This window comes from Copidosoma floridanum, unplaced genomic scaffold (genome assembly GCF_036245765.1).
Source record: "Copidosoma floridanum isolate Cflo_tuat_1 unplaced genomic scaffold, Cflo_Japanese_pri ptg000011l, whole genome shotgun sequence".
Classification (NCBI taxonomy): domain Eukaryota; kingdom Metazoa; phylum Arthropoda; class Insecta; order Hymenoptera; family Encyrtidae; genus Copidosoma; species Copidosoma floridanum.
This window is the reverse complement of record NW_028321888.1, coordinates 914,215-940,187: the sequence shown is the minus strand read 5'-3', so window position 1 is coordinate 940,187 and position 25,973 is coordinate 914,215. Positions and strand designations below refer to the sequence as shown.

Genomic DNA, 25,973 nt, shown 5'->3' with positions numbered 1-25,973 from the left:
CTTTCGAGAAAAGTGTGCTATGAATTTTTGCAATTGGAAATTTCAGTGAAATAGCATCAAAGTACGTAGTCTCATCAAGGCCTATACTAAGTTTTAGGTCATAATTTTAAATAGAACGGCTTCTAGAGTAATTTGTGAAAAGTCATCATGCCATGTAAGACATCGAGCTGACGGCAAATAGTGTATTCAGTGCGTTCTTGTCTCCCACATGAAGGTAGTAATGGGATTCCAAAAGGTCACGTGACTCGCGCGATATATATAGTCACTTGGGAGAAAAATAATACAGGCCTTGTAGGTGCAATTACATATTTTTTTTTTTTTTCACGTTTAACGATTGTAATACGATAAAAGCCTTTCATTATCATATTCTTGAGGAGATGACAATACCTTAATTTTTTTTTTCCCCAACTCAATTAGTCTTTTGCAGCTTGAAACTTTCCTTTGAAAGTGCGAAAACGAACATTTAACCTGTACAATGTTCTCCCGTTCCCGACTATACATAGGAAAACAAGCGAGATTTTGGTAAGGTTAAATGTGCGTTTTCGCACTTTCAAAGGAAAGTTTTAAGCTGCAAAAGACTAATTGAGTTGGGAAAAAAATAGCTAAGGTATTGTCATCTCCTTAAAAATATCTTACTGAACGTGTAAAAAAAAAATAAAAATAGAATTGCACCTATAAGGCCTGTGTTATTTTCCCCCCAAGTGACTATATATATCGCGAAAGTCACGTGACCTTTTGGAATCCCAATACGAGCTGGAAACACAATTGTTTACGTTTGTACAAATATCTCCATAAGGTAAAAGTACCAGTACGTGAACACTTCCTTAAATTGCACCAGTAGATTGAACAGCTTGAATAAACTATTTTCAATTTAAGTGGATAAAAAAAAAAATTTTTCTGATATCCTTTGATCGTTCTTTAGATGAAACAAAATTTGTATTTTAGTAAGTTTTTATACTCAACGAGAAAAAAATTATTTATTCGAGCAACTTTTAAGTATGAGGTGGCTTGTGAGACTGTTTAGGTACTGGTACCATTAGGTTTTACCTATGCGCAGTACTCGAACACACAACAACGATTGAAATCACTGTTAATCAATAATAATAGTGTGTCAAGCCAGTCGTTATAGTTTTCATAATATGTTACCAATGAAATTAGAAAGAAATTTTTCGATTTGGTTATTTGCAATACATAATAAAAATAGAAATCAGTAGAAGGCAGCTAACATAACCTCTCTCCCATTTAATTAACATGGGATGTTCAAGTACTCGGTCAAAAATACGTATCAGTACCAATATCTGAACACGCTGTTCATCTACTAGGTCATTGATAAAGAAACTTTAAAGTTTAGTTATTTATTGTATACGCAACCTAGAAAAACTTTTTTGTTTTCTTTTGATAGGAAAAAATATACACTTACTGGCGCAATGACTGTTTTGTTGTTATGCAATTCAGAAATTCGATAAAAATAAGAAAACAAAGACTTGATGGAAAAAGTGTTCATGTACTGGTACTCTTACCTTAACTGCAGATGCGATTTTGTTGATACTTTGCAAGAGTATCAATGAAGTTGTCATGGATAACAAATCAGTTTTTCAAAACATTTTCATCGATACATCTAACGTGCTAGGTATTTTTCTACAACTTTTGTGACAACTTACATTTAAGCCTGTGTTAAAGACGACAAAAAGGAAGACTTTACAAAATGCTTCTTTACAACATGTATTTTTTTTTAAACCTTTTTATCGTGTATTAAATTGCGCCCTAACCCTCTTGGTCATACTTGGCATGTTACCCAAGCTCATATCAAAACCAAGTCAGGACACTCCGGCTGTACAAACAGCTTACACATAAACACATATCAGAAACAGATGAAGTTTTCCAAAAAAAATGACTAAAATTCACTTTTACGAAACATCTCGTATTTTATAAACAAAGAACTTTGAAGAAAACGGCTTCAAAAACCTATTGGAGACAGTATTTATAATACAAATGCCATGTAAAACAAACTTTTCAAATTTTATGGTGTTCTGAGGACAATAACTAACACATTTACCGTGAAGCTTCTTTGACGGAAAAAAACTAAACTAAGTTTTCATAATTTTTACGGTTGGCACCATATCAATAAATAATAAACCAAATCCTTCTACCGAAGTCGAAAACTTACAAGATTTTCATTACCTACATATCAAAAAAATTTCTAGTAGATGTGTATTAACTGCTAGTTTAATTTTTTATTGTTACATTGTCATTCAACGACACCAATACTAATGTATTAATGATTTAGTAAAGAAAAATATGTCTCATTGACATTCTACTTGTATAACATTATTGTTGGTCCTTGACAGTACGAAAGTAATATACAATTTCTACAAATCTTAGATTCAATAAGAATTTTTACTTCTTAAAATTACTAGTGACAATAATTTGATGAGAAGGGCAGGTTATAAAATAAAAAATAAAAAAAAACACAATGAAACTAATCTAATGTATGTCATTTTCCTATTCGTACTTTAAAGTGCAGACATTAAAGAAACGAGAAATCTGATTAACCATCTCCCATACAGAAGTGGTTTTCTGTCCTAACAAAACCCTCTGAGTGAGTATTAAACAGTTAATGAGCTGTTTAATTACTCATTAATACATATTTAGATTTACATTTTTTGCAAACATCCAGAAATGCCTAAGCGGCTTTTTTCCTAAGTGTCTCAATTAGGACATAAGATTTACAGTATCACAAAATTTAAAACTCAGTACACAAGAGATACATTTTTGTGGATAGTATACATATTGGCACAGTGAAGCATAAAATGTATTTTACACTATTGTATTATTATTTTTATTTAGATGTTTGATACATAAGTGTTTATTTCCTACGAAACAAAGGCATTAAAAAAAAAAAAATATAGTATGTAGACCAAAAACTATTACTTTAATTGAAAAAATTTTTTAGAATTCAATGAATCAAATTAAAACAAACCAATAACTAAAATATAATTTTTCAATAGTCTCATATCCATCACAAAAGTTATACAAGGCGTATTTACCCACATCATTCTGTAATATTAATTTTATAACCAACAAATAAGATGTTAGAGTTGACATATTTCAAATCCCACTGTCAGCCCATTTTGTAATCTTGGAAGTAAATTCTTTTAATTGATTAATAATGCAACAGTAACAAGTGAGGAACGAATACTGTTCATCAGTAATTAAAATGTTTATAGGTCAATTTTGGTTTAGCCACTAAAAATACTATCATTTTATTTTTAAACTTAAACAAAATTTTACTTCACAATTCTCAATAGTGTACACCAATGAAGAAAACACAAAGGTACCCTATACAAGATATTAAGCAGAAAAAATGAAGGGGGCACGAAACTTGTAACTAACGACTCGTTAGTAACGACGCCGTAGCATCAGGGGCCGTACCACATAAGTTTTTTTCGCTTCGTGAGCTTATGTTATTACATAGGCGTTCGAAGAAAAAAAAGGTTATATCAGAGAATATAGAATAAATCTCTTTAAGTATATATCTCTTTAAGTATAGAAGACCAGGGCAGGCCTTTTCTTGTTTCCAACTTTTGAGGCACATAAATTTAGTTAGGTACCCCATAAGGCAGGTGGCGTTAGCGTTGGAGGTTGTGTACCGAAGCAGAAGATTCTCTCTCGAGCGTTCGAGAGAGCTTGACGTGTTTTCGCAAGCATCTTCAAGTGGCTATCGTTCTGCTGATTCCAAACTCATTTTTTAAGTAACTGAGTGAAACTTACCTGTTACCATAATAGTGCTTGTGATAAAAACTGGGTGAACTGGTGTACTCATAGAGGTATAAGAATAGAGGAGAAAAGGGGGCGTGATATGCGACTGCAGAATTCGCTACGTAACGAGGCATCTGTCTTTGTCTGGCAGTTATGTTATTGGTTGAGTCATACATGAGATTGAATCAACTGTAGGATTCAGGACGAAGAAGTTGCCAATAACGTGGCTTTGGAAACAAGGACAGATGCCCCGTTACACTTAGTTATGCTGTCGCTGCCGCTAATGGGCTAGTATAGCGCTTTTCCCCTCTATTCTTATACCTCTATGGGTGTACTAGTGCAATCATAGAGATATTAGAATAGAGTGCGCTAATGCCTGAAAACTGCGTCAGACGGTGCGAGAGAGATAGATGCGAGAATTTCCCTTCGTCTCTCTCTGTTTTCCAGCCATTCAGCGCTTGGAGAGGGAGTAGAGCCAATCACAGCGATCGGCTAGAGAGAGACGGAGAGAGATTCTCGCATCTGTCTCTCTCGCACCGTCTGACGGGCTAACTTACTGGCAGCAGTATATCTTGCGCACTCTATTCTAATATCTCTATGAGTGCAATACTTTTAGCAAATCTCAGTCCGCGATGGCGGACGAGAAATGGCCTCGCTAAACCCGAAAAAAGGGTAAAGACGAAGATGAAGGGGACGAAGTGATGGAATTCGAGCTGCTAAGCTTCAAACGAAAACTATCGGACCAGGAAGACCAGGAATACCAGTGCACTGGGAATGATCGACTCACACATAAGAGAACCTCTATATCCGCGCGAGGTCAATACGACAGGGAACGGTGAAGACCATAATAAGCATTTACTAACAAGCAGTTCGCAGAACGCGTTTGCAGGCACCGAGGTAAACAAAGGCACACATGAGAGTGCTCAAGGACAAGCTAATGGACAAGCACAAAATCATAACAGACCATACATGTTTGAAAACAGTAAACACCGCCCGCCCTATAGTGTATGGGTAAGCAAGAGCAAGAGAGACAACAAAGAATTGAATCCTCTTTCAGTTGGAAACGCCGTATTCGGCAAATATCGCTCACTTATAACGATTAAAAGGAAGGATAAGTACCGGGTCGAAATTCTCTTTAAAGACATCAAGGACGCAAATCACATATTAGACAGAGAAGTTTCTTTCTTAACAGCGCATAGTCTAGAAGCATTCATTCCAGATTTTAAAAGAAAAAGAAAGGGTGTCATTAGAAATATTCCAACTATTATCATGATACAAAGGATAAAAGAAAGCGTGCTGTCGGAAGTAGAAGTGGTAGAGTGTGGAAGAATCAAGAAAAGAAATCCTCATTGTAGCTCAGAAGGAGACAAATTCATGGACACAAGCTCTGTGATAGTGACATTTGATGTCCAAACCTTACCGACGAGCATATATGTTCTCGGCTTTGCAGTAGAAGTAAAGCCATACGTTTCCAATTCCAGACAGTGCTTCAACTGCTTTAAATATGGACACTCAGCAGCGGGATGTAAGGGAACCAAAATATGCTTGACTTGTGGAGAAACTGACCATGGAGAACAAGGCGTGTGCCCTCGTAAAGAGCCGGTATGCGTCAACTGCCAAGGAGCACACAAAAGCAACGACAGAACGTGCCCAATGTACGAAAAACAAAAAAAGATAAATACCATCATGGCATATAGAAACTTGTCGTTCTGGGAGGCAAGGAACATAGTTATTCCCTACGTCCCAAGGATTCCCGTGAACACAGAAGATAACTTTCCTACTCTGCAAACAAATCCAAATATTAAGTACTATAGCCAAGTCCTACAAGATTATTCTGCTCAAATTGAACAAGTAATTGCGAATAGGGGCAGCAAGAAGCAAAACTCAAACACAAGCCAGAGGAAGATAGTCAACTACAGCGGCCTGGAGGCAAAGTTCGAAACAACGCCAGTTCCAAGTGTAAAACTAAATGAACAGAGGAATGAGGAAAACGAGGGGAGCGAAATGCAGCACCATCATCCGGGTTTGGAACCCCCAACCAATCCTGGGAGGCAAACTGCACATCTATCCAGACCTCAAAAGGAAACCGCGAACAAGGCGCACCAGGACCAATCCAGACTCAACAAAATAACAGAAAGACTACAGAGGAAACTGCAGGAAAAAGGGAAGAACAACGGCAACAAATAATCCTAAGTTGATATACTCATAAGTTTTATATTTTTTTTCTCTCGCTATAGTCATTTTATTTAATTCTAACTTGTCTCTCTTTTCTCGATATTCACTTACAGAACGCTTATAGCAAATTATACACATTTTAAAATTTTTTACAGTACACTAACACGGTAGCTATCCACTCATTGGAAAAAAAAAAAATAAAAATAAAAATTAAAAAAAAAAAAATAAATTAAAAAAAAAATTTTAACAAACAATAATGAACAACAGCAGCACAAAGACTGGAGAGGGTGATTTGTGCATTGCAGCCTGTTATAGATCGCCTACCCCAGACAACAACTTAACGCGGCAGGAAGTAGAATCACTAAAAGTGGAAGTTAGTAAGTGGGAAAAATTTTTATTGGTAGGGGACTTTAATAGCCACCACCCCTACTGGGGTAGCGACCGTTCCTGTCCTAGCGGAGAAATTTTGGCGGAGGTTCTAGACTACGACGAGTTTTTTATTCTAAATACTATGGATTACACCCATTACTACCATGATCCAAATGACCCAAGTATAATAAAATTTTCCTACATTGATCTCTCCTTCGCCTCCCCTAGAGTTGCGATGGAAGCTAGCTGGGTGGTATTAGACGACCCCTGGGGAAGCGATCACTATTCAATAACAATTGAACTAAACGTAATTCCAGAAAAAGTGCATAGAAAAACTTTTTGTTATAACATGAATAACATTGATTGGGACCGGTTGTCGAATTCTCTGACAGTGAGCACACCAAGGTTTAGTCAACTGGACTTTACTAACGCAGAAGTTTTATCTAGATACAAGGACTTTACGACTCACCTGGACAGATTAATTGAAAACTCATACAAGGTACGAAAGGGAAAAGAGACCCATAATCGCAACAAAAACAGGGAGCCGACAAACCTTGAACACGGTAGAAAAACGAAAACGAAAAAGATTTGGTGGAACCAAGAATGCGACCGAGCGGTCAGGAAAAGAAAGGCCTTAATTAAATCCCTTAAATATAACGTTACGCTGGACAAATATATAGAATACAAACGGGTGGCGGCAGAAACTACCGCCTTGCTTAAGAGAACCAAGAAAGAATCCTTTCGCAAGTTTGCAGAGTCAATAAACTCCCATACCTTCTTGTAAAAAGTTTGGCAAAGGGTAAGGGCTCTTAAAAGCGGTCACTTTAAAAATAACTTGTCCCTGGGGAATCAAAGGTTTCACAAAAATGCCGAGGATTGTTTGGAGTCGCTGTGTAGACCTAAACCCCAGCTTTTTGAGATATTTGAGTTTGAAGAGAGGGAAAGCTTAACTGCTAACCAGGACTTAAGTCTATTTGAATCCCCCTTGTCTCTTGAGGAATTTGAGTGCGCGCTAGGTTCATTCAAAAACAATACTTCTCCAGGCGCCGATAAAATCACGTATGAAATTTTAAGATTCATTCCGGAAGCTTACAAGCGTACCTTGTTAGATATATTTAACGACGTTCTAAATTTGGGTGAATTCCCAGAAGACTGGAATAATTACTTAATCGCGTTTATACCAAAAAATAACAGTAGCAAGGCTCGACCCATTACTATGGCCTCCTGCCCATTAAAACTTTTAGAAAAATTGGTGAACTCAAGACTGACGTGGTTTCTAGAGCATAAGGGATTAATCCCAGCGTGCCAATTCGGGTTTAGAAAAAATAAATCCTGTATAGACAACCTAACGATACTAGTCAATGACGTACAACACGCCTTCGCTGAAAAGAAAAACCTGACTGCTTCGTTTCTCGATATAAGGGGGGCGTTTGATTCGGTTATCCCAGACACCCTGTTAAGCGACCTCAAAGAGTTGAATATCCCAGGGAAATACATAAGGTTTTATAAAAACTTAACATACAAAAGAAGATTGATACCGATAAACTTGAAAACAGACGGGGAGAACTATGCAGAAGTGGGCTTGCCCCAGGGATGTAGCTCCAGTCCCATTTTGTATTCAATATATACTAGTTTTGTTTCTAAATTGATCAAAGAGGGCATAAAAATAATCATGTTCGCAGATGACTTGGTAGTCTATACTACAGACAAAGATGCCCAGAAAGCCATTAACGCCTTGGAGTGAGCGGTGGCGGAACTCGTTGCTCGGTTGAGAGAGCGGAACCTGGCTGTAGCACCTGAGAAGTCAAGTTTTCTCGTTTTCAACAAAAACCAAAGAGATCTGAAAAACCTTATAATCAAAGTGGACGGAATAGGGCTAAAGCCATGCAGTACGGTTAAGTTCCTGGGGATGACCTTGGACAATAAGTTGGGATGGCTTCCACATATAAAAAACGTAAAAACCAAGTGCATATTCCCAACAATGATTCTTCGCAGCTTGAGAGGAGTATGGTGGGGGTCTGACCCAAAAGTTCTTTTGCATCTTTACAAAGCCTTGATACGGTCCAGAATAGAATATGGGGGGTTTCTAATGTCCCCTTGCGGGGAGAGCCACCTTAACACACTGAAAATCATACAAAATAACGCGATTAGACTGGCCATGGGCTATCAAAACACCACCCCTATTAACGTTCTAGTAGCAGAATCAAAAATTATGTATCTTTCATGCAGATTTGAATTTCTGGCTTATAAATATATTTTCAAAAACCTTTCTTACATTAATAATCCGGTAATAGATAGTATAGAACGAACACACGAATTAAACGAACATCCTTTATATAATGTTAACAAGCAAGACTCACTTCTAGCTAGATGTTATGATCAGGTGTGGTACAGGGAGGGACTCATCGAAAGACATAACATGTAATTCAAATACGAGACTAACTACGAATCACTTTTTTCTGGTATAGACTGTAGCATAGAGCAGGGATTAAAAATTTAGGCGTCAGGAAATTGCTTTCAAATGTTTAACGAGATTTTTAATAGTAACGACAATAATTATATAGATGTTTATACTGACGGTTCTAAAATAGAAATTACAAGCACGGTGCATACAGTGGGATACGCTACGTGGTCGAAGGAGGAAGATTTTATAGAAGCGTTTAGGCTACCAGACCTCTCTTCCATATTTACAGCTGAGTGTTTTGGCATAATCTCCACCCTTGATAAAATCATAGCTTGCGCAAACTCCCATCCAGGGCAATTACAAGGTAAATCGATAAGAATATTCACTGACTCCCAGGGAATAGCAAAAGCGCTCATGAAGGCTAAAGGGCTCTTGTACGAGTCGCCCTTGATAGTGCGAATAAGGGACAAATTGTTTCTGATCAAAAAATTAAATATTAAGGTTCAAATATTCTGGATTCCGGCTCACGTCGGAATACGTGGTAATGAAAATGTTGACAAAGCTGCAAAAGAGGCCGCAATAAGTGGACGGACAAATAATATTGCGATTCCTTACTCGGATCTTATACCTAAGTACAAAAAAATATGAATGGAAAACAACAGAAAGAGATGTTTAAATATAGCGAAAACTAAAGGCCATTTTTACTTTCAAAATTATTACAACTCTGAGGAAAAAGAGCCGTGGTTTTGTAAATATAAGGTGCCAAGAAAAATTATAGTTTGCGCAAATAGACTAAGGTGCAATCACACCTTATTGAAAACCGCCTTAGTAAAGTACAAAATTGTTAACGAAATCATGTGTTAATGCGGTAGGGAACCTGAAACAGCGGAGCATATATTTTTTGAATGTGTAAATTACAAAGAGGAAAGAATTCAATTAATCGAATCCTTGAGCAGACGAAAGCTGTTGGGTCCCTACAGCACATACAACCTCATAAACCACTTAACTTTACCTCTACTGAATGCAATTAAAAAATTCATAGACGATACGCACATGGCATTATAAACTGCAAAATAACTTTGTACAGCTTCCAATGTGATACTACTTTGTAGAATTCTTTCTAATACCTAGTCTACCCGCAACATTTGAAGTTTGTGAAGCTCGAACCAAAGAAAAAAAAAAAAAATAAAAAAAAAATAAAAAAAAAAGTATATATGATTGTGTGTATTTATGTGTGCGAACGGGCGTATGTATATATATGTGTACAGTAGTAAGTGGTAACGATAATAATGTTATATATTTAATGAGGGAGGGAGGGGAGAGGGAGAAAAGGAAGAAAGGCGAATAAACAAACAAATTTTACGAAACTGCGAGTAACTGACATATGCAAGCTCAGGTTGTTAATATGTACATACATTATGGTATTATTTTAAATTTAAGTTGTTATATTGTGTATTACTATCGCCAGTATTGCCATCTCGACTGTATTCCTTGTATTGAAATGTGCACTGTGTATATGGCGATATGTACTCTTACAAAGCCAATAAACCTATACTTAATACTAATAATATACGGAAGCAGAAACTGTCGTTACCATGTGGGTCGGTGCTGTAGGAAGCAGTTACCATGTGTTACAGATCAGCTGAATCTATTACCGGACGTATAATACAAATTGTAAAAATTCCCGTTTACTTTCTAAAGAAGTTCATAAATTGGTGGATTGTAGAAGCTGTAATACTTGAAAAATTTGTTTCGGAAAAAAAAAAATAAGAAAGCATAAAGTCTTCGGACAGACATAAAAAATATTTGAAGGCTGTAGAAATTATTTGTACTAAAAAAGCTAAGGGAATGAATAAGCACGCAAATCGGTTTCTGATTAATTTCACGTAAACAATTATAATATATATTCTTTTTCCAAAGTTACTTGCCATTGTTCGCCAAAAAACAGTATAAAGCCAGCCCGGCAAGTTATACAGGTTTAAGAATTTTGCACAATATTGACATGTTTTGCTCTGTAATAAAATATTTACCTTATTTAAGTATTTCAACGATTGTAAACAATTGTAATATAGATTCAGGGTAATCTTTAAAAAATTGACTATTTTTTGATGATCTCATTACTTTTAAAATCTTTCATTTCGTTTAATACTTTTGTATAAGTAACATAAGAAATATTATACATGTTTAACAAGGTACTTAGTATTATCATAGTTTCTGTTATTAAAATTATTTAGGTTTAGAATAATGTTTTATAACTTGACTATTTTATCTTGATCTTATTACTTTGTAAATCTTTAATTTCATTTTGTAAATTCTTTATTTACTCAGATATTTAATTAAGATATTTATTTATTATCAAAACGTTTTTTTTTAATAACTTTTTGATGTATCAAACAATGTAACTATTTTTTGTTGATCTCGTTACTATTCCAATCTTTCGTTTTGGATTGAAAGAGGCACTTGGTATTATTATAGTTTGCTATTAAAATAAATACTGTATTACATACCACTATATCACGTTATTGTTGGAGTCATGATTCTTTTTTCGATATGTACGAAACACATCAAACTCGCTTAACATTTTACTTTAAAACTAAGTCAGTTTTTTTATGGGGATCGAATTTACACCAGTTTTGATCTGCAACGCTATACATTATATATCATATACTATAGTTTACATGCACATAAATATAATACGTAACATTTTGCATCCATACGTAGAATGATCATAATTATTATTTAGGCAAATCAAGAGTGGTAATAAAAAATTGAAGACGTTCAAAAGGAGCTAGGCTTTTTTTGACATTTTAGTTGGTTTTTACCTACACTCGCAGTATCTTAATTCGAAAACCGCGAAATTCAAAAATGTTTCAAGAGTTTTCAATCTAATTAGAGAACCACTGTAACTTCGTCCGACTGTCGGTAGGGTAGATTGCGGATTATCATAGCAGTTTTTTTATAGGAATCTTTTGATTTTTAAAAGGTTGGCACGATACTTCCTCTTCAAATCAAAACACACATTTAACGTCAAGTGTCAATCAGGTTGAAAGTTAAGTAATAATTTGATGAGAATATATTATAACGCCCAGAGTATTGGAAAAAAAGTATTCGAAGAAGGTTGCAGAAAAAAACGAATGGAAAGTAATGCTCTGGATTCTTTTATTACATCATAATCAAGTTGACATGTGAAATTGAATAAGCAAGTAAATGTATATTATTTTGAAATATGATGATTATTTAACCATTGTAACTGCTTTGTTTATGTTTTCCTTTGTTTATAAATCATGAAAAGCAAGGTGAAATTGGAATTTAAAGCCTAAATTATTCAATCATCATTTTCAAAAGTGAAACTTAAGAGCACTTGTCACCTTTGTTTCATTTCAACCAAGTTTCACTTGCTCCTCGACAATTAAGTTTTTTTGAAACTTTTACCACGATACATTGTTATACTTTTGTTATTTACTTTTAGGTTATAAAAATATAATTTTTGTCTTTTTACTGTAACTGCCTCAACTTGGTCAATGAAAGCATCGCTGAAGATTCCTGCTATCGACTCCAATAAACGTTGTAACAGTTTCGAGTTTTCATAAGGTCCATGTAAATCATATACTTACAAAAAATTTTATGCAAGACTCAGTAGTGTATTATTTAACAGGTTTGATTCCAGTGAAAGTGGTGACTGACATAAGCTGTGATATTTGTGGTGGCGTTAAATCCTGGTATACTGCTGTATCACTCAAGAATCAAGAGTGTGCGTTCAGAGTCGACGGAGTGATCACCTGAAAATAGTCTTTTCAAAGTAGTAAATTTTCTGAATAAGTATTTAAAATCAATGATTTTGACGATTTCATCTTTTTAAAAGAGTAATTTTTTGATTATTCTCTTATTTACAATTTACAATTCAAAATTCATGCAATTGGTCTTTACCATACAAATCAAACTATTTTTATGAAAATCATAGTCAGTTGTACAATAATTCTTTTGGAATTAATACATGTATATTCCAAGTAATTCCTTACCCTTGTCATTTCATTCTACTTGGCTCAGAAAATCAGCTAAATACATAATAATTTGTTTGCTCATACTTTTCAAGTTCGACAGACAGCACTCATGCAATAAATTTACCACTTTTAAAGCAGGAAGTAGTTGTATGTACAATTTCACTAATTATAAATACTAAAATTCACTAAATCAATTTTTACTATTTTAAATACTATTTACTAATTTAAAATTTAAGAAAATTTACTATTTTAAAAAGAATTTTTTCAATTCTTCCCAAACTTATATTTATAAAATCACCAACTTTGATAGACTGTCGCTAAAATCAAACCGGAACCTGAATCTATAAGGCCGCATTCGCCGGGTCTCGTAACTCTTATATTCTATTTCACTATGTATAGTATTGAATTGAAAAATTTTTTTTTCTTTAATAAAATTGCTCATTTTATTCGTGTTATAAAAAATTGTTTTACACCATACTTTTTCTTTAATTTGTTTGACAAATTTTATTTTTTTTAATACTTATTTTAAAAAATAGCACAATTTTGATTGCCTGGCAATGTTATGTGCTAGGCCTTACTTAATATAGCTTTATAGAATTTAGTATTTAGTTTAACTTACTTGAACATCTATAACGGCTTGCAATCTATTATTCATAGAATTAGTCAATGCAAGGAAGTACTCTCTTCGAAGAGCCAAGTTTAACCAAGCATCTGTAATTCTGTCAGTTAACTGCTGATCATTGAGTGCACGTTGGGGGCGCCATTCTTTAACCATTGCAGACCACACATTTTCGATGCAATTCAAATCAGGCGACTTTGGTGGGTGAGGTAGTCTAACAATGTTGGGGTGAGCAGCATACCACTCTCTGACGACAGCAGAAGTATGAACTGCGCTGTTGTCCTCTACGACATATATAAGTTCTTCATGAGGATACCGATTAAGTATTCCTGGCAATAGGTATCGTTCTAAAATGTTTACATAGCCCTCTCCATTCAATTTTCGATTTATTACCACCAAGTCACCAGGTCCATTACCTGAGATCCATGCCCACACAGCTTTGGTACGCCTGCCACTGTGATGGCATGGGATCACATTCTGAAAACTGTAACGTGAGTTTGGTACTCTCCAAACCCCAGTTCTCCTTATAAACATATATGTTAATGTAAAAGAGTAACTGAAATGTATTGGAATATAATTTTTCAAGATCTATTGAGTACTTATGTACATCAATTTAATCGACTACTGTAATTTCTTTAGAATATTAACTGTTTTACAGCCCAACGTCATAATCAGCATACTTTAATCATGGAGTGACGATATTTATACATAATTTTCGATATCAAAAGTTATAAAAAGTATTTTTTATTACAAAAATATTACCATCTTTTGAAGACGAGAACACCTTCTCATCAAGAAATATAGTTTTTTGCCATTCTTGGGCATTTCGATTTTGATCCATCATGGCATATTCCAGTCTCAACTCTCGATGCCTATGATTTAAATAAGTTTTAACTGCTGGCCTGCGATATCTCATGTTGCTTTTTTTTTTTAGTGATGTAAGAATTGTGCGTTCGTGAACGTCAAGTTGCATTCTAGCAGGTAGACTATTGACAGGCTGAAAAGGATCATCTTGAATTGTAGCAACAATTTGTTCGAGATCATCATCAGGAATCTTCCACGGGCGACGATTGTATTTCCGTAAATCTTCAGCCAAAACACCCGTTTCCTCCTCTTCTCGGAATCTGTTTCTCCATTTCCATACGCAAGGTTCCAGACATTCAAAATATTCACAAATCTGGATATTTGTTTGTCCTAATGCTATAAGAGCGCGCATTTGATTCAGATTTTCAACTGTAGGTCGAAACGGCATTTTGGGCTTAACGTTTTTAAATAATAAATCAATAAGAATTGCTGGTGACATCCATGCATGCATACATATATCGTAAGTGATGAGAAGAAAACTAAGTGTTACGTCTTTGTTTTAGGTAAGTATACCTAAGTAAACGCGAGGGAGGGGAAGGGGGTTGATTGTTTCTATATATAACAATCCTTCCCGCGTTTAATCCTAGTGTATCGTTTCTTATGTTTCGACATTTCTATCCAGATTCTATCAACATCTTGCAATTAAAAATGAATAGAAAGGAATTAGAAGTGGTGCATCAAGTCAGTTTGAAGCCCATGTTGTACAATCCTTCAGATTCCTTTGTATCGGTGTAATGAAACGAAAGCAGTCATCTGGATTGAGATTGAGCATGAGGTCAACCAAGTTTTGCCAGAAAACGATCAGAGTAAGACATCCATCAAATTTCAGACGCCTACCGTGAGCATCAACGACATTTTTTTTTTTTTACATTAAAAAATTATTTGTTTCAGTGAACCCACGTGACGCAAAAATTATTTATAACAGATTGCGCAACCAGTACAATAGGATCCAAAATAAAATACATCGTGGTGAGTGGTTCAGGGATGTTATTTCAAGAAGAAATGATGATATCCTGGCAAACCTTGATTTTTTGCGTTTCTTTACCAGACATCAACATGGATGGCCTAGCACTCCATGAGGTAAATAGCCGACGGGAAAAACATCTCCCTTCTAAGACACCCATTTACTCCAATAATTATGTAAACAGCAATGGCATAACAATTTTTTTTTTTTCAGATTGCAAAATTTTTTTCAGTGATATTACATTCCCAGGCAATCAAAATTGTGCTATTTTTTAAAATAAGTATAAAAAAAAAAAAAAATTGTCAAACAAATTAAAGGAAAGGTAGGGTGTAAAACAATTTTTTATAACACGAATAAAATGAGTAACTTTATTGAAGAAAAAAAAATTTTTTAATTCAATACTATACATAGTGAAATAGAATATAAGAGTTACGAGACCCGGGAAGGCGGCCTTATAGATTCAGGTTCCGGTTCGATTTTATCGACAGTCTATCAAAGTTGGTGATTTTATAAATATAAGTTTGGGAAGAATTAAAAAAATTCTTTTTAAATAGTAAATTTTCTTAAATTTTAAATTAGTAAATAGTATTTACAATAGTAAAAATTGATTTAGTAAATTTTAGTATTTAAAATTAGTGAAATTGTACATATAACTACTTCCTGCTTTAAAAGTGGTAAATTTATTGCATGAGTGCTGTCTGTCGAACTTGAAAAGTATGAGCAAACAAATTATTATGTATTTAGCTGATTTTCTGAGCCAAGTAGAATGAAATAACAAGGGTAAGAAATTACTTGGAATATACATGTATTAATTCCAAAAGAATTATTGTACAACTGACTATGATTTTCATAAAAATAGTTTGATTTGTGTGGTAAAGACCAATTGCATGAATTTTGAATTGTAAATTGTAAATAAGAGAATAATCAAAAAATTACTCTTTTAAAAAGATGAAATCGTCAAAATCATTGATTTTAAATAATAATTCAGAAAATTTACTACTTTGAAAAGACTATTTTTAGGTGATCACTCCGTCGACTCTGAACGCACACTCTTGATTCTTGAGTGATACAGCAGTATACCAGGATTTAACGCCACCACAAATATCACAGCTTATGTCAGTCACCACTTTCACTGGAATCAAACCTGTAAAATAATACACTACTGAGTCTTGCATAAAATTTTTTGTAAGTATATGATTTACATGGACCTTATGAAAACTCGAAACTGTTACAACGTTTATTGGAGTCGATAGCAGGAATCATCAGCGATGCTTTCATTGACCAAGTTGAGGCAGTTACAGTAGAAAGACAAAAATTATATTTTTATAACCTAAAAGTAAATAACAAAAGTATAACAATGTATAGTGGTAAAAGTTTCAAAAAAACTTACTTGTCAAGGAGCAAGTGAAACTTGGTTGAAATGAAACAAAGGTGACAAGTGCTCTTAAGTTTCACTTTTGAAAATGATGATTGAATAATTTAGGCTTTAAATTCCAATTTCACCTTGCTTTTCATGATTTATAAACAAAGGAAAACATAAACAAAGCAGTTACAATGGTTAAATAATCATCATATTTCAAAATAATATACATTTACTTGCTTATTCAATTTCACATGTCAACTTGATTATGATGTAATAAAAGAATCCAGAGCATTACTTTCCATTCGTTTTTTTCTGCAACTTTCTTCGAATACTTTTTTTCCAATACTCTGGGCGTTATAATATATTCTCATCAAATTATTACTTAACTTTCAACCTGACTGACACTTGACGTTAAATGTGTGTTTTGATTTGAAGAGGAAGTATCGTGCCAACCTTATAAAAATCAAAAGATTCCTATAAAAAAACTGCTATGATAGTCCGCAATTTACCCTACTGACAGTCGGACGAAGTTACAGTGGTTCTCTAATTAGATTGAAAACTCTTGAAACATTTTTGAATTTCGCGGTTTTCGAATTAAGGTACTGCGAGTGTACAACGTCGATGCATATGGTAATAGATTCAGCTGATCTGTAACACATGGTAACTTTTTCCTACAGCACCGACCCACATGGTAAAGACAGTTTCTGCTTCGGTACACTACCTCCAACGCTAACGCCACCTGCCTTATGGGGTACCTTACTAAATTTATGTGCCTCAAACGTTGGAAACAAGAAAAGGCCTGCCCTGGCCTTCTGTACGTAAAGAGATATATTCTATATTCTCTGGTTATATGCCTATGCAGTGTGCGCCTATGTCACCTAGGTGGCGCTGCCTAGTGAAAGAAATTTTTCCTCCCAAGTCCTAAGTCCCAAATAGAAATTGAAAGTGGGTTAAAACTGGGCCCAAGCTTGGCTGCCACGCCGCCCACCTTGACCGCAGCTTGGCATCTGACTTGGCCTCCAGTGGGTTTGTAATACGGCGTTAAGGCCTCGGTTACATGGCTGCGGAAGTAACCACCCGGACGTCACACCGTCAAAAGAAAGGTTCCCTCACCATCGGTTGAGCAAGTGATGTTCTTCCGTTAGACAAAAAGTGCATCGTGCACATAGATGCGGAACTCGACGTATCGCATCGACGAAAGTCAACGAAATATTAATTTAACATAATAACTACCATACATTTTTAATGCTTTTACATATGATTGTACTTATAGCAGTGTTAGCTGTCAGAAAATTTCAAAAAATGACAGTCATCCGATAATAATTTTTATTAAATACACAATATCAAACTATTCGCGCTTCAAGTCTTCATGACCATTGGCTGCTACTCTGATGCAACATACTGTTCCGCGTCCATGTGCAAGATGCACTTTTTGTCTAAAGAAAACGGAGGAGCGTCACTTGCTAAACCGATGGTAAGGGAACCTTTTTTTCTGACGCAGTGACGTTCCATGGGCTACTTCCGCAACCATGTAACGGCAGCCTAACTTGAGCGCAGCTTGGCCCAACTTGGCATGACTTTCGCCCAGTAATCGCCCACTTCCGTCTGCAGATCAGTATAATACAAAGACATCTATGTATAATTATACAAATATAGTATGACGTGTGCGCGCAGCATACACAGAGATGTATACAAATTTGCAAGCATATATATATATCCAATTTCAGTGCAGAAAAAAGTGGGTGATTCCTGGGCGAAAGTCGTGCCAAGTCAGGCCAAGCTGCACCCAAGTCAGCGCCAGTGTTCGTGTTGTCAGTAGAATTCCATCGTCATAGGTTTAGAGATGAAGTTGACAACGCCTACAAAATGCGTACAGACCTTAGAACAGTTAGAACGCGACTCTACTCACGCCACGCATTTTGTAAGAGTTGCCAACTTTATCTCCGAACCCATGACGATGGATTTCTACTGACAATACGAACACATGGTCAGCGCCGTATTACAAATCCACCTGCAGCCAGGCTTGGTTGCTGGATTTGGACCATGCGTTTAAGCTGGGCTGCCCATTTTCAATTTCTACTCGGAGTGGGGACCTACACAAGTTCACACACGCATGTACACTACTGCTCTCCATCCTTCCCCAACGATCCGCTAGGTGTCTAACCATGAAAATTAATCTTCTATTTGCAAGTGTCCGGATTTTATGTTGGTTACTACGCAGAAAGAGCTCTGATTCTATAGTAGTATGCGTATCTGTATACTACCGGAGTACAAGTACAGTGGCATCACATGTTACAGTAGCATGCCCGTGGGACGCACATATATAGAGATATTATAGATAGAGTAGGCAAGCCTAGAAGTGCAAGCGTTGACACGTTAAAAAGAGATGCAACATTGAGCTACCTTTCTATCTCTCTCTGTGGTCGCTACTGATTGCCTATGGCCACATATACGTAAAACATCTGTAGCCAATCAGCAGCGAGCACAGAGAGAGATAGAAAGGTAGCTCAATGTTGCATCTCTTTTTATCGTGTTAACGCTGCCACTTACAGAAGAATCGGTGGCTTGCCTACTCTATCTATAATATCTCTTTGGGAACGCAACGGTAGTATCTAGCAGAGATTAGTAGGGAGATTGCTGATTGCCATGCTACGGAGTGTGCCCACTTTTTTCTAGTGGTTCGAGCGCCCCGCCGCGGCCAAGCAGCCGAACCAGGCGCACATTTATCTTTATTTGAGAAGCACGGTAGGGGTATGAGAAGAGTGGATTCGCGTGGAAATGTCCATATAGGGACACATTTTGCAGAGATTAGCATTTGGGAGACTCGTGGAAGGGGTAATACCGAATGTGCGTCTACGAGGAGTGAAGTGGAAATGTCGGCTGTATAGCTGTATATATCTGAGCACACAGCCAAATTAAGCGACGACACGAGTTTTTCTCTTTTGAGAGTCTTTTGACTCTGCAACCGAGTACATGCTATGTAGGTAAATCTTATTCAATTAAATCGTGGAACTAAATGCTTATTAATTATATACACAGACTATTGATTTCAATACATTATTTTTCAACTCTCCCGTACTCTTAACATTTCTAAATCCATTTATGTTTTTGAACAAGGTCAACTCTCCTTTGAGACAACGCGAACATATGCAGCCGATTTATAATATTCAGGGTGATAAAAGGTAGGATGGATGAGTGAGAGCGGGTTCTTTTATAAATAAAAATAACCATTATTCGCGGAATGACACTACTTACCTAGGCATAAAACTCTCGCGGGTTGAGAGAAAGCCAAGGTAAGCGTAATATTTTTATATAATCAATCAGTAAAAAGGTACAGAACAATTATAATTGTAAGAAATAAGTATCCTTAATGCTACGCCTTACACGCTTCGCTCGCAACGTGACAAGATACCGCGCTATACGATTCGCGAGGATCCTTTAGTACCTAAAGAGAGCTCTCTTACCTCAGTTGCGCCGTCCGTACAATAAATACTCCAACACCGCACCGCAGAGGATGGGTGTCGAGGAAGTGCCGCAGGGGGCTCGGGAGTGCACAGGAGATTCGAGACCTGGCTGTCCAAGCGCGTCCCGACATCTCGAGCTGCCAAACGCTTGGACGACGGGCAACACTCTGTTGCCGCGTTGCGCTCGCCGTAGATGATCACGATTACCCGTGGACACCTTCTCTCACCGAGTAACGCCAAACACACACACGATTCACTCACACTACTATTCTATCTCAGCACCTGGGCACTCGCATACATTTGTTGGTTATCTGATTAATTCGTCGCACGCTCGTTTACAGTACAACACGCGGGACGCCGAAAATGCCTCTCCCCCAGTTGAGACGCTAATGACCAAGGCCCGCGCGGCCTGTTGCGCCATAGAGAAAAACAGGTGGCGCGGTGAAAACTCAGCTCTCAAAAAGGTGGCGGCGCGTCAAGGAAAGGGGAGGATAGCGCACTAATTGCTTCGGTAAAATTAAGACGCAGAGCGCGCGGGTTACAAAACGCCCGAACAGTTTTGAAAAAATATGTAGCTTCAACTATGTTTCAAGGTTTTCAGTACAGCTTTAACCATTAAATTATTAATTTTACACATCCTAACTGCTGTAAACTGTAGGAATAGCTCCGGAGGATTTTCATGAACATATGTGACTTCAAAACGGATTTCTCCCCTTCTTCGGATAGCTAAGATGGTTAAGGCTTATGCCCCTTCATAGATTGTTTTGCACTTAAGGGTTCAAATCCACTTTATGGTTGATATTTTTTTTTTTTTTTTTTTTGTATTTAATTTATCATTTTGTCTTCATTTCTTTGATTTATGTTTCGTTAGAAAAAAAAAAAATATATATATATATATATATATATATATATATATATATGACGTCATCATTTTTTTTTCGGATACATCAAAATAAATTAATATTGTTATTTTGATACTTCTTGTTAGCAAGGCAATTCTATAATTTTATAATACTAAAATAACTTTTAAGGATTTTTACATAATTTGTGTATTTTAAAACTCTTAAGAAATCATGAACATCCTTTTCACGACAAAAAAAAGCCGCCCGTCTACTGTTATTTACTTGATGTTGAAATTTTAATCAGTAAATAAATTTGATGACCACAATAGAAAGAAGTTTTGTAAATATTTTAAAATTGTTAGCAAATCTTTAACAAGGTGAGCTACTTTTATTTATTTTTAGACGGCCAGAAGTCAATAACAAATGAAACAGTTCGATGAATAAGTAATAAAATTTATTCGGCAAGATTCTGAGACAAAACATTTGTAATACCGCAGTATTTTGTGAAAAACAAAAAAAAAAAAAAATGAATTACCTTTAAGGGTGATGATTTTAATAAACATATTTTTAGGCTGTAGATCATTAAGGAAGTTAAATCATTTATATTGAATGCAGAAAAAGCAACGTAATACTTTTAACAACGATACTATCGGGTGAGTGCAAGAAAGAGTCTTTTTAGAGTAAAAGTCAAGAAAGAGCCTTTTTAAATTTTCGGACAGAAGAAAAGTCTTCTTAAACTAAAAGGAGAAGCCTTTTTATACAGAGGTACACTCGCACTGGGGTTTATTAAGCCGGCGTCGATTGGTAAAATTAAGCCCAACGAAACGTCGCTCAAGATTATTCTTCGACATTTTTGAGTTCTTATTCGCTCCTCACCCAGCTCTCGGTTGGTCTCCTGCCTCTGTACGAATCCACACATTTATTCTATACTGGAGAGCAAAACGAGGAGCTCAACAAAAGGACATCAATGCCTTTTTAACCAATTTTTATATCTATTTTTAGGTAGTATTGTGTATATTTTTATAGATGAATTATATATATCCACACATAAATGAAGTACCAACTTAAAATCGGAGAAATGAAAATTAAAGGCTCTTTCTTATATTCAGTTTTGAAAAGGCTCTCTTACGCCTATTACTCTGGAAAGACCCTTTATTATGCTAACGTGATAAATTATTTAGAATCAGGAATTGTGAGAACTAAAAATTTTTTAACTACAAATTTATATATTAATAAAAACTGAGTCTGGTTCTATTTCTGCCAGCAAATACTTCGATTAAGAGTTAAGGGGGATGTTGTGATATTTCACTGTGTTAGGAAATTTCTGAAAAAATTTGTGTAGGTATGTTTCAGTATCATAAATATTATATTAAAATTTCAAAGAGCCTAGATTCACCGTTTTTGAGAAATAAAATTGCGAAGTTGGCCACTTATACAAATGCTTTTAAGAAGGACTTGTTGGAAAATGCACGTTTTTACTCATAACTCTTGTAATTTTTTTAAGAATCTTTTTAAAAATTAATATGTTAGGGTTTGTTATAGTTGAAATAAGTAAACTAGAATTGGGGAAGCCTAGCTTCACCGTTTTTAAAATATAACAGTTTAAAGTACAGTTACAACGTTATTTACTATGTTACCTATGTAGTGGTACAGTCTGAGGCGAAAGTTAGGTTAATTTGTTGTTTTAACGTTTGTGTTTACATTCCTGGGCATTTTTCTGTTCCATACACCTAATTTTTGAATTGTTTACCTGTTTTGTTAAGAATAATCACATCATACAGATACGCATACTATACCATAGCATCAGAGCTCTCTCCGTGTAAATAAGGGCGTTTATTGTTTAAGATGAGCTTGGGTATCCCCACCAATATAGGTGTTCATGGCAGTAGGGAGCACGTCATTAGCCTTACTGATATCAGTAACCATATGGGTCCTGACGTGCTTTCAGAACAAAACAAAGAAAAATCTATTCTTTCTATTCATGGCATTACTTGATTGCCATAAGCGCATAGCAAATACCCGGAATACCGCGAGGTCACAGTTCACACAGTTGCGACACTTTATACTAAAAAAGTGTCTGCCAGGCGCCATGTTCCTGGTAGTACAGTCCAAGAAAACTTTAATGCTGACGTACATTATTAAACGAAATCGTAACTGACATCATATATTAGTACTTTTTAAGGTGAATTGTGCGGTTGGTAACGTACCTAGTATAGGGTATACCCTACATCAACGCCTCCGACAAAGAAGCGTACAGGACGGTCAGCCTCCATTTACATTAGCATTGTAACGTGACATCAAGTACGTTTCTTCGTCGGAGGCGTCGGTATAGAGTGCCATAAGGGCCCCTAAAGTATCCAAGCTTTTCAACGCTAAGCTTATTAATAAATATGGTTATTTCGATGAAACCAAAGTACAATATTAAGAAATTGCCAGAAAAGTACCGCAAAATGATAATTGTGGAAATTGGAAAATGTTGCGAGGCAAGCTAAATTAATATTTCATACTTTTCTTCTAATTTTCTCTTAAATTAAGTTGTTGACCCTATATTTTTAAGAATTTAATAGATTCTTTGTAAAAATATACACGAGAGCTATTTGAAATTTTTTAGGTCAATCAAAGATTTCCGAAGATGTAGTTGATTTTGTGACCACTGTCCGTAAAAGTAGTTGTTAAACTGGTAAATTTTCAGTAGCGATTTGCAAAAAAATCAAGTCGTTGACCTCAGTGATTTACTATCGGAAATAAATTTGGCATACTTTATTAACATAATTCCAGAATTTCAGAGGTTTTGATCAAGCCGATAAAAATCGCCCAAGCCACCTTAAGCTAATTTTGAGTATAGATTACATTCATAACGAAATTTACTACTATGATGAGTTTGCAGACCTCAGGAATCTCCTAAACAGAGTTACCATTGGATTCAGCAGATTTTAATTAACAAAATTAAACATAATTTTTTTAGGTTTCTTGCAAGGGAGCTGTTCTAAATAATCATTTTTTGGTGCACTAAATAATGTTGAGCAACTTTTACAGTCTTTTACACAAAATTTTTCACCCATTTCAATTCACTTACATTCAAATTTAATAACACAAACTTTAATGTTATTTTACAATTACATTTATTATTTTTATTTCTCCCTTGCAGTGTTTACTGCCTCCAGGTGAGGTGTGCTTGTCTGCCCAGTCCTAGCTTCCTATTACGACACCTAGCGCAAGAAAGCAGAAACGACACATGTTCACAAAAATTTATGTATGTAACAACGGGGGCCGTACCATGCAACTGTTTTTCTGTACATCGGCATCGGCCTATGTTATAACATTGGCCCACGAAGCTAAAAAGAGTTATATGGTACGGCTCCGGTCTGTACAGGACCATTAGGACTTAGGACCACCTGTTGTACATCTTACTCCGTGGTACCACTCGTCCGATTTAAAATCGTGAACATACCTACTCTATTTAATGAAAAGCTTTTTTCGATACCATTGGATTTTGTAATGATCATTGGAAACTACGTTACACGCCATATAATTAGTGGGATTGGTGATACGTGTTTTCAATATAACTGATAAGCTTACACTAGCGAACAAATTGTTCACTGTACAGTGTACAGTGTAGTGATAAATTCTTCAATTAAGTCAATTATAGACCTTTCCAACTTTTCTTCATTTCTGTACTCCTTGAACATTGGTTATACAAATAACTATGATACAAAAAAACAATTATTTGCTTACATGACGTGTGTAAGAAATAATGGTTCAATGTCTTGGATTTAGTTTCCGAAACTCGTTCGAGGTGAGTTTAATTTGCGATTTCTAGAAATAGTAGGGCCTACAATTCTTTGTTTTTCTGCATGCCAAACAAATTTATTTCATATTCCTGAAATGAACATTTTATTTTCTTTATTTTTCGTTTAATGTAACATCTAAGTAAGTATTGAGTCTGAAAGCTTAAATCTCTGCAATATTTTTTTTATAATCAGTAACAAGTCCAAAAAATTGCTAAATAATTTTAGACTACTTTTTTCTACATTTGTTGAAAGAAATGAATGTAACGAATTCTGTTGTAATGATAGTTTAAGTACTAAATCATAATTGCATTTCAGATTACATTCAGTAATTGATAGCGTTGATAGTTGGTACTTTTGGAAGTTTTTTATTGAAAATCCAAGGTACATCATTTTGGTTTTTGTAAAGTCCGATGTCTAGTGCTGAAGTGGTTGAAAGTTCTGTTGATCCACCAAATAAGAAGCGACGTATTGCCCATACGGACAGAGGTAGTGAAAACCTCTCAAAAATTCCAGTAATGGCAAAAAATGGTTCGAAGTCTGCACAACTAGAAACAGATATTGATGAAGGGCTGTATTCACGTCAATTATATGTTTTGGGCCATGATGCTATGAGGCGAATGGCCAACTCTGATGTTCTTATCTCTGGGTTAGGAGGCTTAGGAGTAGAAATTTCAAAAAACGTTATTCTTGGTGGCGTTAAATCAGTTACTTTACATGACGATGCTGTATGCAAGATAGCTGATTTAGGATCACAGTTTTACTTTAATGAGGATGACATTGGTAAGCCTTTCAAACTGTGGTTTTTTTTTTGTTATGTAAGCTTGAAACAAGAGAGTTAATAACTTGAATATAATGTGAAATAGTTTAGAAATATTTTAAATTGTATACTGTTCATTAGACTTTTTTTGTAACTCAGAGAGTATCATGTGGTTCTTATAATGAGACCCATACAAGGTTAACAGTTATTTTGTGTATTTCCATACACTAATCTAACAATTTATTTTTTATTCAACATTTTCTTCTGTATTTTTAAATGGCTCACAAGTAACAGATGCCAAAATTTGCAGAAAATTTATTTACTATCTGTATACTATCCCAATAAGTAAAGGACTTAATCGTGGCTAAGTATGCTGTTTCTACTACATTTAGAAGAGTTAAAGGTAGATGTGAAGTTAAGGCCATTAAGAAGTTAGCCTCAGGTATGTCTGTAATGCCAATATAGCAAAGCTCAAATGTAAATATCGTAATAAGTAAGTTGCATGTATAGACCCTATGGAAATAAACATTCTCGGATAGGTTGATCAACGTTCACATAGATTTGATAACCCTAAACTAAGTTATTGGACACTGTAGCCTAT

The 25,973-nt window shown here is 35.5% G+C and overlaps 2 protein-coding genes across 5 annotated transcripts in view; one reads left to right on the top strand and one right to left on the bottom strand.

Moving 5' to 3' along the window:
- Positions 1-20,000, bottom strand: part of Pak (serine/threonine-protein kinase PAK 3-like protein) — a 463,040-nt gene extending 443,040 nt beyond the window's left edge. For 2 of the 4 annotated variants that reach the window (XM_089590047.1, XM_089590043.1), the window contains exon 1: positions 3,048-3,304. The gene's annotated coding sequence lies outside the window, so the exon portion shown is untranslated. Of the gene's footprint in view, positions 1-3,047; positions 3,305-19,982 lie in introns of those variants that run through there. The other 2 variants (XM_089590045.1, XM_089590044.1) reach the window with 2 other exon arrangements.
- A 4,255-nt stretch (positions 20,001-24,255) lies between these two features.
- Positions 24,256-25,973, top strand: part of Uba1 (ubiquitin-like activating enzyme 1) — a 145,844-nt gene continuing 144,126 nt past the window's right edge. Inside the window, exons 1-2 of the mRNA XM_089590038.1 lie at positions 24,256-24,620; positions 24,931-25,395. Coding sequence (XP_089446164.1) covers positions 25,026-25,395 — 370 coding nt within the window. The 5' untranslated portion in view covers positions 24,256-24,620; positions 24,931-25,025. The remainder of the gene's footprint in view (positions 24,621-24,930; positions 25,396-25,973) is intronic.